The 13,371-nt window shown below is 38.8% G+C and overlaps 1 protein-coding gene across 33 annotated transcripts in view; it reads right to left on the bottom strand.

The window, feature by feature from the left end:
• LRRFIP1 (LRR binding FLII interacting protein 1) overlaps window positions 1–13,371 on the bottom strand; it is a 245,806-nt gene that overhangs the window by 173,520 nt on the left and 58,915 nt on the right. For 21 of the 33 annotated variants that reach the window (XM_087885669.1, XM_087885644.1, XM_087885656.1 and 18 more), the window contains exon 2: window positions 12,402–12,488. In XM_087885669.1, the coding sequence (XP_087741795.1) occupies window positions 12,402–12,488 (87 nt within the window). Of the gene's footprint in view, window positions 1–7,751; window positions 7,830–12,401; window positions 12,489–13,371 lie in introns of all 33 variants that reach the window. The other 12 variants (XM_060682373.2, XM_060682374.2, XM_034426193.3 and 9 more) reach the window with 1 other exon arrangement.

The following is a 13,371-nucleotide window of genomic DNA, read 5'->3' as shown; positions in this document are numbered from 1 at the left end:
TTTAAGGGTGGGCTTCATAGTACTCTAATACATTCATTATGATTCTTGTGTTATTTCTTATTTGTCTCTTGGGTAAAAATCCCTTTTGGTCCGAATGAATAATCTTATTTAGTATTCTTTTTAGTCTTTCCGCTATAATCATCGCAAAAATTTTATAGTCGGCATTCAGCAGCGAGATTGGCCTATAATTTTTAATAAATTGATTATCTGTATCTTCTTTCGGAATTAGTGTTATGAATACCTCGGTCCATGAGTTTGGCATTGTAGCTCGCTCTAATATTTCATTATACATAATAATTATACTATAGTCCAATAATTCTTGAAACTTTTTATATATTTCCACGGGGATCCCATCTGGTCCTGGTGTTTTATTGTTTTTTTGTTTCTTAATTGCCTCCATCTCTATTAAAGTTATTTTATCATTTAACATTTCACTAGCTTTCTCTGATATGTTAGGCAGGTTACTCTCTTGTACTTTTTAATATTTTCTTCTAAGATATTTTCTTGACTGTATAACGTTTGAAAGTAATTATGGATAATATTTTTTTTCCCCTCTATTCCTGATGCAAATTCCTATGTTCTTCCTGTAGGTGCTGTATCAACTTTCTTGTTTTTTCCTTCTTCAATTTATGGGTCAGCCATCTTCCAGGTTTATTCGCTATTTTGAAATAATTTTGTTTTGTCATTTTTATATTCCATATCATTGCTTCTTGTTGTGTTAAATTAATTTTATGCTTCGTTAAGTCTCTTTCTTAATTCATTCTGTCATTCTGCTGTTCTTTCTACAGTGCTGTTTCCAATATTTTGAGTTTCTCCTGTAGTAGCATTTGTTGTTTTTTTTCCTCCTTATTTCTCCTTGGTACATAAACTATTGTTATTCCCTGTGTGTGTGCCTTGGTAGTGTCCCATAGGTTCTGCAGTATTGTTTGCTCTTTTGTGTTCTCCTTGAAGAAAATATTCAATTCCTTTTCCATTGTTTGTACGTATGGTTTTTCTTTTACAATTCTCTGATTTAGGGCCCATCTCATTTTTTTTCTCTGACCTTTCCATTTTACTTATGGGTTATGATCTGCCCAGGTATTTGGCGAGATCTCTATATCCTCTAAATCAGGGGTTCTCAAACTTTTTAAACAGGGGGCCAATTCACGGTCCTTCAGACTGTTGGGGGGACAGATTGGTTGGGTGGGCATGGCTAGGTGGTCATGTGACTAGGTGGGTGTGGCCAATTTAACAGTCCATTGAACAACGCACACAAATTAAACTTTAATTTGATTTGCTCCTGGGAGTGTTTTATTTGCTTTTGTTTGCATGTTGCTCTTTTGGTTGTCTTTTCTTTTTATTAGATCGTTTTTTCCAGTCGTTTAGGAGTCTAGTCGTCCACTTCAGGAAACTCAGTTTTGCAGCAATTCTCCTCAGCCCCAAGGAGCTTGAGAAATCTCTCTCTCTCTGTCTGTCTGTCTCTCTCTCTCTGTCTATCTCTATATTCTGGAGGCAGGGAAGGTGAAAAACAGGCCGTTTTTGCCCATTTTTCAGCCTCCTTTCACACACTCATCCACCTCCAGAAGCATTCTCCAGGCTAAAACCAGGCAAAATGGCTCGTTTTGTGGCTAAAAATGGGTTGTTTTTGCCTTTTTTTTTGCCTCCTTTCACCCCCCCCCCAATCTCCAGAAGCATTCTGCAGGCCAAAACAGCTCGTTTTTGGCCATAAACAGGCCATTTTTGCCTGTTTTTTGACTTCCTTTCGCACACCCACACTCACCTCCAGAAGCATTCTGCAGGCTAAAATTGTTGAGTTTACCTTTTGGTTCCAGCCCGCAGGGCTTCCAAAGGCAAGTCCTGTGCTCTGCTGAAGGGTGAGTGGGGCGATGTGGGTGGGGTGATGTGGGCGGGGCAACCTTGTGGTGCTCCGCAGGCCAGATTAATTGCCTCAGTGGGCCGCATGTGGCCCGTGGGCCGTAGTTTGAGGACCCATGCTCTAAATTATTAATCAGTTCTGGATTCATCCATGCCATGTCTATTCGAGATCATGAACTATGGGGGTGGGAAAAGAACGTATATTGTTTTTTCCCTGGTTTTAACTTTCTCGATGCATCTCTTATGTTTAATTCTTGCACCATTTCAAAAAACGTACCCGGTAGTTTTCGTCTTTTCTGTTTATTTTTCTTTGTACTCCTGTAATCACCTTTATTGTCTACCACCACATTGAAGTCACCTATAACGTAGACATTTTCACAATCTAATTCATTTATTTTCCTGAGTAGTTTATTGTAAAAAAAATTCTGGTTTGTATTTGGTGCATAGATTGTCACTAAAAGAATTTGTTTTTGATTTGTTATTTCTGTCATCAAGATTTTACCTTCTTTATCAGTAAATATTTTTCTTGAATTTAACCAATCTTTTATATATACTGCTATCCCTCTTTTCTTTTTCTGTGCCAATGCCAGATACAATTTTGCTAATTTGGGGTATTTTAAAAAATTATGGTGTTTTTCTTTAATGTGGACCTCCTGCAAACAGATAATATCCATGTTTTCTCTTTGGAGTCTTATTAATGTTTGTTTTCGTTTAGCAGGTGAATTGATGACATTGATGTTTAAAAACATCCTTATTTTGTCTTCCATCCTGTTATTTGTATGCAAATGTTGGTCCTTTCCTTGTTCTTGTCTCAGTTTGTGCTCTTGTTCTAGCTCCTTCTCTTTCCTGCTGTTCTGTTTCCCTCTGTTCTCCCCAGTCTTGTTTCACGATTTTTTCCTCTGATATCTGTTCCTCCTGGCTTTTGTTTTCTGCTTCCTCTCTGCTATCTTGTTCATCCTCCCCACTTATGTAATGGTCGTAAAATTCTTGTGCTTTTTCCAAAGAGTCTGTACAAAATTTCTTTTCTTGCCAGATTATTAGCATCCCCTTGGGGATAAGCCATCTAAACATGACTTTGTATTTTAGCAAAATACAAAGCCAGAAGTCCCCCTCTTTCTCTTTCTCCCTTGCCTTTCGCTTCCCTTCTTTCCTCAGCTATTTGTAAGGCTTCCTCAGACAGCCATTTTGCTTTCTTGCATTTCTTTTTCTTTGGGATGGTTTTAATTGCTACCTCTTGTATAATGTTGCAAACCTCCGTCCATAGTTCTTCAGGCACTCTGTCTATCAGATTTAATTCCTTAAATCTATTTGTCACCTCTACCGTATATTCATCAGGGATATGATTTAGTTCATACCTGAGTGGCCTAGTGCTTTTTCCTACTTTCTTCAATTTAAGTCTAAATTTTGCAGCGAGAAGCTCATGATCTGAGCCACAGTCAGCTCCTGGTCTTGTTTTTACTGACTGTATAGAGCTTCTCCATCTTTGGCTGCAGAGCACATAGTCAATCTGATTTCTGTGTTGATCATCTGGTGATGTCCATGTGTAGAGATATGTATTGAGCTGTTGGAAAATGGTTTGCTATGACCATTGTATTCTCGACAAAATTCTACCAGTTTCTGCCCTACCTCATTTTGTACTCCAAGGCCAAACTTGCCTATTATTCTGGTTATCTTTTGACTTCCTACTTTAGCATTCCAATCCCCCATGATGATAAGGACATCATTTTTTGGTGTTAATTCTAGAAGGTGTTGTAACGCTCCATAGAACCAGTCAACTTCATCCTCTTCAGCACCAGTGGTTGGGGTATAGACCTGGACTACTGTGATGTTGAATGGTTTGCCTTGGATTCGAACTGAGATCATTCTGTCATTTTCGGGATTGTATCCCAGTACTGCTTTTCCTATTTTTATTGACTATGCCAGCTACTCCATTTCTTCTGATAGATTCTTGCCTGCAGTAGTATGTCTGATGGTCATCTGAATTAAATTCACCCATTTCTGTCCATTTTAGTTCGCTGATTCCTAAGATGTGGATGTTCAATCTTGTCATCTCTTGTTTGACCACGTCCAGCTTGCCTTGATTCATGGATCTTAATTCCAGGTTCCTATGAAGTATAGATCTTTACACATCACACTTTCCTTTCACCACCAGATACATCCACAGCTGAGCGTCCTTTCAGTTTTGGCCCAGTCGCTTCACTCTTTCTGGTGCTACTAGTACTAGCCCTTTACTCTTCCCCAGTAGCATATTGGACACCTTCCGACCTGAGGGGCTCATCTTCCAGCATTATATCTTTTTGCCTTTTGGTACTGTCCATGGGGTTTTCATGGCAAAGATACTGGAGTGGGTTGCCATTTCCTTCTCCAGGGGATCACGTTTTGTCACAGCTCTCTGCTATGGTCTATGGTCTTGGGTGGCCCTGCACGGCATAGCTCATAGCTTCATTGTGCTGTGCAAGCCCCTTTGCCACGACAAGGCAGTGATCCATGAAAGGATCACTTATTTCTATTGTTACTGTCAGAATATTCATGACTCGGAAGGCATGGTAACAAGGTCAGCCAATGAATAGGCATAGCAACTAAGTCAGCCAATTGGGAGCTGAGGCAGACTGGAGCCAGGGCGTGTCTTAGTCTGCAGCTTCTGAGTCTGTAAAGAGAAACTGAAACCAGTGTGTGTAAACTTGTCTGCTGATCTGAGCTGAAATGAAACTATGAATCTGCTGTTGGTATTATAAACTTACTTCATGTATTATTGTGTGTATAAAGAAATTAATGAATCCTGCTGCATCAGTTTATCTGTGTGTGCTTCTGGATTTGTTTTTGCAAGAAACTCTGACAGTTATGACAGAATGCAAAATATTATATCTCTATCCATCATCTCTCAGTCTTTTTAGAATTTCAACATTTATTGATATTTTAGTGATTCTTTTATGTTTCTCTCTTGGAATCCTATATATCTTTCTAGCATTTTTGCACAGACTAATTGTTCCCTCTGTCTTACCCTTTATCTCCTTCTGCTGCATCTTTTGAAAATCCATCCATGACCCTTTCATTATTTTTTTATTAATTTATTAAATTATTTATTTATTAAATTTATATACCGTCCTACTCCCAAAGGAATCAGGGCGGTGAACAGCCAAAAGATAAAATACACATAGTACAAACATTAAAAAACCATTTTAAAATACATTAAATACTTTGGTCCAAAACAAATTTAAAACACCCCAATTTATAAAACAAATTTAAAAGCAATTAAAAGGGAGGTTAGGCCAGATCAGCCTGCTGAAATAAGAATGTTTTGAGGGCACGGCGGAAAGTGCGCAAATCCAGGATCCTCTGTATCTTCAGATTTTTGAAAGATCTTCCCGTTTTTTCTTCTCTATTCTGTTATAAGCTCTTAGGGTATTGTCTATGTGATTTTTAGTATTTATTATTGCTATCATTTCAGTATTTTTATCTGCTTTTAACTTATTTTTATCTTTTTGTATTTTATTTTCCTTTGACCCTTCCACCACTCCTTCTAATTTCTCAGCTCACTTCTGTATATTATATTCATCTTTTCCTACCATTTGTTGAGAGCCGTCTACTTTCACATCTTTCACATCTTTAAATATTCCCATCAACTTCTTATAATTCTTTGTCGCTATTTCTAGCATTTCTTCATAAAACTTTATTGTCTCCTGCTGGGTCATTTTATACCTCTAATATCCCAATATCTGAAAACTCCAGAAAAAATCACTTCAAATAACATTTGGTCAATCCCAAAATTATTCTTCCAAGTCCCCAGATTTTCTAATAGTTTGTGCTTTTCAGTTTTTATAGTTTCCAATTTACACCTTCCCAATTGTCCATGTTTTAAAGTCTTATTTATTTTTTCTTCTTTTGTTCCTTAAAGTCCTTCAAATCCACTTTTCAGTGTACAGTTCTAATAGAGTTTTGGTATTTAATTTAATTTGCCTTCTGAATCTTCAAAAAGCTCAGTAAATATTTCCCAGCATCCAAATCACCTACTGAGATAAAATCAAGGTCAAGTAGCTTTCCAGATGTTGTTTACTTCTCTCACCACTTTCTTTTGAATTTTAAACTTTGCAGTAATCTTCTTTCTCCAGTAGATGATTCCCCTGCTCCCAATTCCAGCATTCCACAGAATGTAAAAATCAGAAACAGCTGATTGTTATCCAGTCAGGGGAGTAAGAAATAGAATATAGAAAAACAATTTCTCCTAATAGTCACTTCACAACATTGTTTCCAGGCTTTCTATGTTTTAAATCATCCTTTAGGTTTTTTCTTTTTTATTCCTTTTTAGTTTTAAGTCTTTAATCTTTCTCCATAAATCCAATTGCCACTTTTTAACATTTGGAGATCATTTTTCAGAACTTTTAACTTAGGTAACTTTCTAAGGTAACAGTTGGAAATTTTCTCACACAGTTTCACTACTCTGTCCACACACCACTCCAGCACAAGATCTTAGTGTCCCAGTTGTCCCAACTTGTGACTGACCAAAAATGGCAATCATCCCTGCTGCCATTCAGGAGAGCTTTCTTTGGATCAGCGAGGAAATTGTGATTTCTTCGCGATCAACAAAGTGCTTCTCCTTTCTTCACCTCCCCTCCAGGGAGACTTAACCTCGTAGGGTCTCTCAACAAGCAGTTGCCAGCTGCATTTCACGGAACCCAGCAGAGGTCTGCTATTTTCCATCTGTTCTCGCCGCAACGTCAACCGGAAGTCCCGCTGCAACAGCTTTCCCGAGTGCGATGTTAGGCCCCAATAAATACTGCATCCCAAGTGGGTGATTTACTTTGGGTGCTCAAATGGTATATTTCCAGAAAAGATTACATATATTTATCCCCTACCTGAAGAGTACTTATGAACATATTCAAAGTTCTGACACTCAGGCGGCCCCCTATGGTCACGACCACACTTTGGGCACTCAGCAACTGGGACATATTTACCATCTGCAGCATTCCGTTGGCATGTGATTGTGTTTTATGATAGTTTGCTGGAAATTGGCATTTTATCTTTGGTTTTCATCAAAATCGTGCACATAACAAATTATGGATTTGCTTAATGACAGTGGTGTTTAATGACCATCACAAAAAAGATCATAAAATTGAGTTAGTCATGACCATCATGATGCTTGATTACAATGCACCATGACAGTTGTAACCCAAGGACTACCTATATTAACAGGCGAGGAAGAATGTCAATACTTTTGGAGAAAAATTAAAACAAAGCAAACTAACTAAATGCCAAAGCATTAATTACAACCCAGTGAGGATTGAGCATGCTCAGGGACCAAAGAAGGTGCAGGTGAAAGAAACCAGAGTAGGGAGAATGGAATGAAAAACATTGAATGGTAGCATAACTGGCTGAACAGGTTCATTCTATGTTGCAAGACTATTTGTTTTGATCCTGAACAGAGTTACTACTTTATACTAATTTAATTACTAAAATGCTTTCTAGTCATATGTAGTATTGTAGAATTATCATATCTGACTCTTAATTTCTTGATAACAATTTGGAAAATACCAGGTGTTTGGGGCCAACCTGAGTGAAACAAAGATATCTATTAATCTTTTATTATCACATCATATATAAAACCTCCTATGAAATTAAGAATAAGAACCCCAAGTTCTAGTATTAGCCACCTAACTATCCAAGACTGCCAGTCATACATTATAATTTAATCTGAATTCATTTAATAATCATATACTTCAATGTTCTGTAATGTAGGGGAAGGGCTTTAATAAGGTCCCCCTCTCTCAGCCCAGCTCACAGTTGTTGTTGTTATGTGGAAAATAGGAGAAAGAAGGTGTTCACCACCTTTTTATAAATAAAGATGAGATATAAATAAACAAATCATGACACAGAAAGGGGAAGTGTGAAAAGATGCTCACCATGGGACTTGCATGAGCAGAACTAGTTCTAGAAGATGCTCGAGATCCTGAGCCAAGATAGTAAATGTATTCTATAGGCTGTGCACATATATACAAAAGAATGCATCAAGGAGAGATGAAAGAAAAAATAATTAGAATAGCAAAGGACAGAAAGTTATAAGCAGTTCTCATAATGCAAATCAACAAGAATGAGCAACAATATATTTTCTTTAAATAATTTTGTTAGAGTTCTGTTGAATCATGATTCAGTGTTTCTATTCATTCTGCAAATTGAGTTTTTATCAGCTATGGAAACTAAGCTATGATTCCTATATGGTATGGTTCTGTCTGTATTCTTCCAAATGTTCTGACTTTTCAGAAGCATTCATTCTGGATTTAGTCCTTCTGTCAGTGCAGTAGCCAAACAGCCCAGGAAATTATTATCATGAGATTACTTTTTCCCCTTTAATATAAACAAAATTATATCACATAAAATTAGAACTGCAAATCATCAGTCATGCAACAGGAATTTGACAAACTGTACTTAATACTTAAAACAATATGAATTATACTATTATGGATAAGTAAAAAGTTGAGGTTCAATGTTAATGCCTTATTCTACTGCTACAGAGGGAGACAGAAGTTAACACCTTTTTTTTTCTTTTCCCCCCTATACTTCTCTTTTCCCCTTCCCCTCCTCTTTGTGTGCTACTATTTGCTTTTGTATTTCATACTATAAATTAATAAAATAAACATAAAGAGAAAAATACTTAAAAGGATCTGAATAAGAAATCTTTTTGATCCAAATCTTGCTCATCTTTAAAAGCTTTTAATATAACTAACAAATATATTATTCATAAACCGTTGCTTAAGAACAAAGCAAATTAGACTGAATGAAACCATTTTACAATGCTGCTATTAATTGGACAGTTTTCCATAAAATGTCAAATTAAAATGAGAGAAAGTTAAACTTTTATTTTAAATTACAATAACAAACAAAAGTTAGCAATAAAATCTGCATTTCCCCGCCCCCCCTTTAATCATGAAATGGAGGGAGGGATATTTCACATTTCATCAAGTAACTTAAAAAAATCATCCAAGTATTAAATGCAATTGTGTTACTAAATGTGATGGAAAGACTATCTAGCCTTGATCTACATAAGCAATATATTAAGTAATGTTGCTTGAATCTAGATCTAATAAGTTTGAAAGAGAAAGTCAGTGTCATAAAAGAATGTCAGTGGAACAGATATATTATCTGATTTCAGATACGAATGGCCTCACTTTCCACAATGGCAAAACCCAAAAATAATGAATTCATGCAAATTATAATTTACAGTTAAATATAGGACAACTACGGCTTGAAAAAGTTCCAGAAGAAATATTACTCAATACCATTTTATTCTGATTTATGATAGTATAATCTGAACATATCCATGTTAGTTTATATATTACAATCCATAGGTAGTAATGGGAGACTTTAACTACCCTGATATCAACTGGGAGAGAAACTCTGCAGCAAGTGGGAGAACTGTCAGCATCCGCTTTTATATTGCTTGCTTACTACGGCTGCCATTGAAATGGGAGGAGGGAGAGCTGTCTGGATAGTTGGGAGGGGGGAAGTGAGTTGGTGGAGTGAATTGGAGAAAGTTTTCCTCAGCGTTTCTTTGCAGCTGGGAGGTGCGCTGATAACCACTCAAGGTCAACTGTCCTGGCATACCAGAAGAATGGAGCCATCGGAAGCTGCACCCCACATGATCCCTTGGGGGAATGTGGATTGGATAATCCTGACTGGACCATTAGGGGGAGTTTTGAGGATGCTTTCTATATATGATTTTCGCGCCTATTGCCTCAGACCTTGCTTTTCTTTGGTTGCATTCAGTTCATACTCAGTAAAAGTACCTTTCTCTATGAAAATGGAATCGGGGTTTTTCTTTCTTGAGTATTGAAAGGAGGCATACCTGACAGATTCACCCAAACTAGCTAAATCCCACCACTGATTTTCCCTCTTTAGTGGACTGACTGTTTCCTTGATTTTTTTTCTTGTTTTTTATATGTTGAAAGAAACGTTATTATCTTTGACTTTTGTTGCAGATTTTAGTTCATTCTGTTTAGGAAAAATCTTTCCTTTGGCCAGGTAGGCTAGCATGTCCTTCATGAGGGGCAGTGGGTAGATGTTTTCCACGCAAATAGCGTTCAAGTTCTTATAATCAACCACCAGGCAGTAAGGCCCATCCTTCTTCTCCCAGAATAGCACCGGGGCGGCTACACGCGGCCTAGCCGGTTGGATGAAGCCGCATTTTAGATTTTTATCAATAAAGTCTCGTAGTTCCCCCAACTCCTGGCGGGTCATGGGGTAGATGTTTGGTTTAAGGAGCTTTACCCCAGGAAGGATTTCTATACTACAGTCTGTAGGCCAGTGAGGGGGCAGCACATCTGACGCCTTCTCACTAAACACCTCCCTGAGGTCCCGGTACTCTTTTGGGATCTTTTCCTCCCCCACAATGTGTTCCGTTGCAGTTGCCGCCCCTTCGCTTGCCACTTTGGCCACCCAATAGGGGTTCTTCCCTTTCTTCCCTTGCTGGTTAGAGCAGATGCACAACACGCCCGCCTTCCAATTTATGTGCGGGTTCCATTTTCGGAGCCAGGGCAGCCCAAGTAGGAGGGGTCATTCCATGCCAGGGGCCACAATAAAGCTCAGAGTTTCTAGGTAATCCTCCATCCTCATCTCAATCGGTTCGATTACAAAATGGGCTAGCCCCCCCACCCCAGCTACTGACCCGTCTAGCTGACAGAATGCAATGGGCCTTTTCATCGTTTTTAGTCTTAGACCCATCTCTTCCACAATCTCAGGGCTGATGACACACTTGATGCATCCCGAATCTAGAAGGGTTAGCATCTTCCCGTGGGCCCCGGTGGATTGTACCTTTAGTTCTACTGGGATGGTCATGGGTCCCCCATTCTGACTTACCAGGAGGTCCTCGTCGGAATCGGTTTCGGTTTCGCTGTCATCGGCGAGGGTCGGAGTTCCCAACTCACCCTGTTTCAGGGGAGCGAACTGAACGACTTCTACCCCTTTTAGGGCGGTTTCGCAGGGTTTTACAGGCAGTTTGTCTGCTCTCTTCCCTCCATTTATGTATAGTATATAGAACACTGCCTTGGGGGACACCGCTATTAACAGGTGCAGGATTTGATAGGGCGCTCCCTATTTTGACCATTTGTTGTCTCTTTGACTGGAACGCAGCTATCCAATTATGTAGGTGTCCAGAGATGCCACAGGACTGTGATAGCGAACCTATGGCACGCGTGCCACAGGTGGCACGCAGAGCCATATCGGTGGGCATGCAAGCTCAGCTCCAGCGCACATGCACACGCTGGCCAGCTGATTTTTGGGCCTTCCGGTCCCACAGGAAGTTGGCAAACGGGCTGTTTCTGGCCTCCAGGTCTGGGGAGGCCTTTTTTTGCCCCCCCAGCTCCTAGAAAGTCTCTGGAGCCTGGGGAGGGCAAAAAAACAGGGCTACCGGGTCCACTGTGCCATCACATGCCAAAAGCATGGGGGGAGGGTCATGAGGACATGCGCAGGGTGAGTGGGGCACATAGAATTATGGGTGTGGACATGCATGTATGCGACCCCCACACACTCCCCCCACTTTGGCACGCGATGGCAAAAAGGTTAGCCATCACTGCCATAGGATTTTAGTTTAAGAAGTAGTTTGTCATGTACCACTGAACAAACGCTTTACAAAAGTCTATGTAAATTTTGTCTATTGCTTTGCCCTGATCGAGATTTGTAGTTCATATGTTCTTGCAGTGTAGAAGTTGTAGATTACAGGATAATTTTTTTCTGAAACCAAATTGTTTATTAGATAGTAGCTTGTTTGTTTCTAGGTGGAGGGTAATGGAATGGTTAATGATTGATTCCATGACTTTGCAGGTGATGCAGCATAAAGAGATTGGTCTGTAATTTTCAACTGGCTGGAGTCTCCCTTTTTGAAGATAGGGATGACCATGGCTAATGACCATAGTTTGGGTAGGGAGCTGGTCCTGAAGGATTTTTCAAAGATTAGGGGTTCTGCTATAGCAGTGGACAGCTTTTTTAAGAAGTATGCATATAGTCCATCAGATCCAATAGATAGATGTTTTTAGTCTGTGTAGTGCCTTTTCAACGTTATCTTCTGTGAAATCTATTTGTGTTAGATCGTTGTAGTTATTTGTGGCATGACTAGGGAATGTTGGCCATGAGCCATTGCTGTTTACAAAGACTGAGCTGAAGAACCTGTTAAAAAGGTTGGCTTTAACGGCTTCATCATTACAGTCTTTACCATTAGGTCCTTTTAGGGGTGGGATGGATCTTGAGTCTTTAAGTTTGTTCTTTACAAAATTATAGAAGGCATGGTTGGATTTCGTGCATAGAAGGATCTCTTCCTGTTTGGTGTGGTAATGGGTGCTTTCAGTCTTTATTTGGTGGTATATATTTTTGTAGTGGCTTTTAAAGTTAGCTACATAGCCAGTTTTGGTTTTTTGCATTCATTACAAGAATTTTATTACATTCTTGTAATAGACACCAAGTATGACTCTTACACAAATTATGTCTACTTTATCCCAAATACCAAGAAATTCTTGTACATCAGAAGTCAAGATAATGGAGACGATTAAGAAACTGTCACATACCTCCTTTTGTTGCTTCTCAAGTTCTTTCATCCTAATTTCCCGTGCTTCAGCTCGTGCTGCACGCTTTGCTGCAAGTCTTGCTTCACCCTACCAAAGGAAAAAAGTGTCACAAGATTGCAGCAATAAATAAATGAACTAGCTTGAAGGTCCAGGCTCTTATTATCCTATTGACTTTACAATTATAAACCCATATAGTATCTTTAGATGATAGCTAGTGTGATAACGGCTAAGATATCAGGCTAGAATCCTGAAGACTATGAGTTCTAGTCCCACCTTAGACAGGAAGCCATCTAGGTGATCTTGGACCAGTCACTCTTTCTCAGTTCTAGGAAGGGTAAAGCATTACTGAAAATCTTGCCAACCACTGAAGCCAATTCTGACTTGATGGCACACAAACATACACAAACAATTTTTAGACATACATTTGCAATTCCTGAATATTGCTGTGATGGAGGTTTTGTCTGAAAATGTTAATACAATAGGGAAAGAGCATTTATCCTCATTAATTCAAGAGAAGGCGAAAAAATTGGAAAATTGAAAGTATGGAAAAATCCTTGAGATCCTGGTTCAAGTCACTTTCCTCTAGATCCCTGGAACCCTAGCCCCTTTCCATGCCAGATGTTTACTCGGGTATTCAAGAAATATCTCATTAAGATAGTAGGGTAGTTTTTTTTTTTTTTAGATAAACCACCACCACCTACCTTGGGATGAGAAAGCAGTTCTCCCTATTTACAGTATAATAGGAAACTCTTTTACTAATAGTTTGTTTACTAATTGTTTACTAATTGTTGTTGAATGTGGAGAAACTTGATACTGAGTGGCTAATTAAAGAGGCTAATTCTCAGTAAGCAGTTTTGAAAACTTTTATAAAATAGGACTTTATTAGGACACTGACATAAAAAACCCATGAGAAAAACAATAAAAGATAATGACAGCTTACTCCCTCTAACTATAGCACTAAATTTATTTT

Source organism: Pantherophis guttatus, chromosome 1 (assembly GCF_059756535.1).
Source record: "Pantherophis guttatus breed Tessera chromosome 1, ASM5975653v1, whole genome shotgun sequence".
In the NCBI taxonomy this organism is placed as follows: domain Eukaryota; kingdom Metazoa; phylum Chordata; class Lepidosauria; order Squamata; family Colubridae; genus Pantherophis; species Pantherophis guttatus.
The sequence above is the reverse complement of the archived record's forward strand: the minus strand, read 5'-3'. Positions and strand labels throughout refer to the sequence as shown.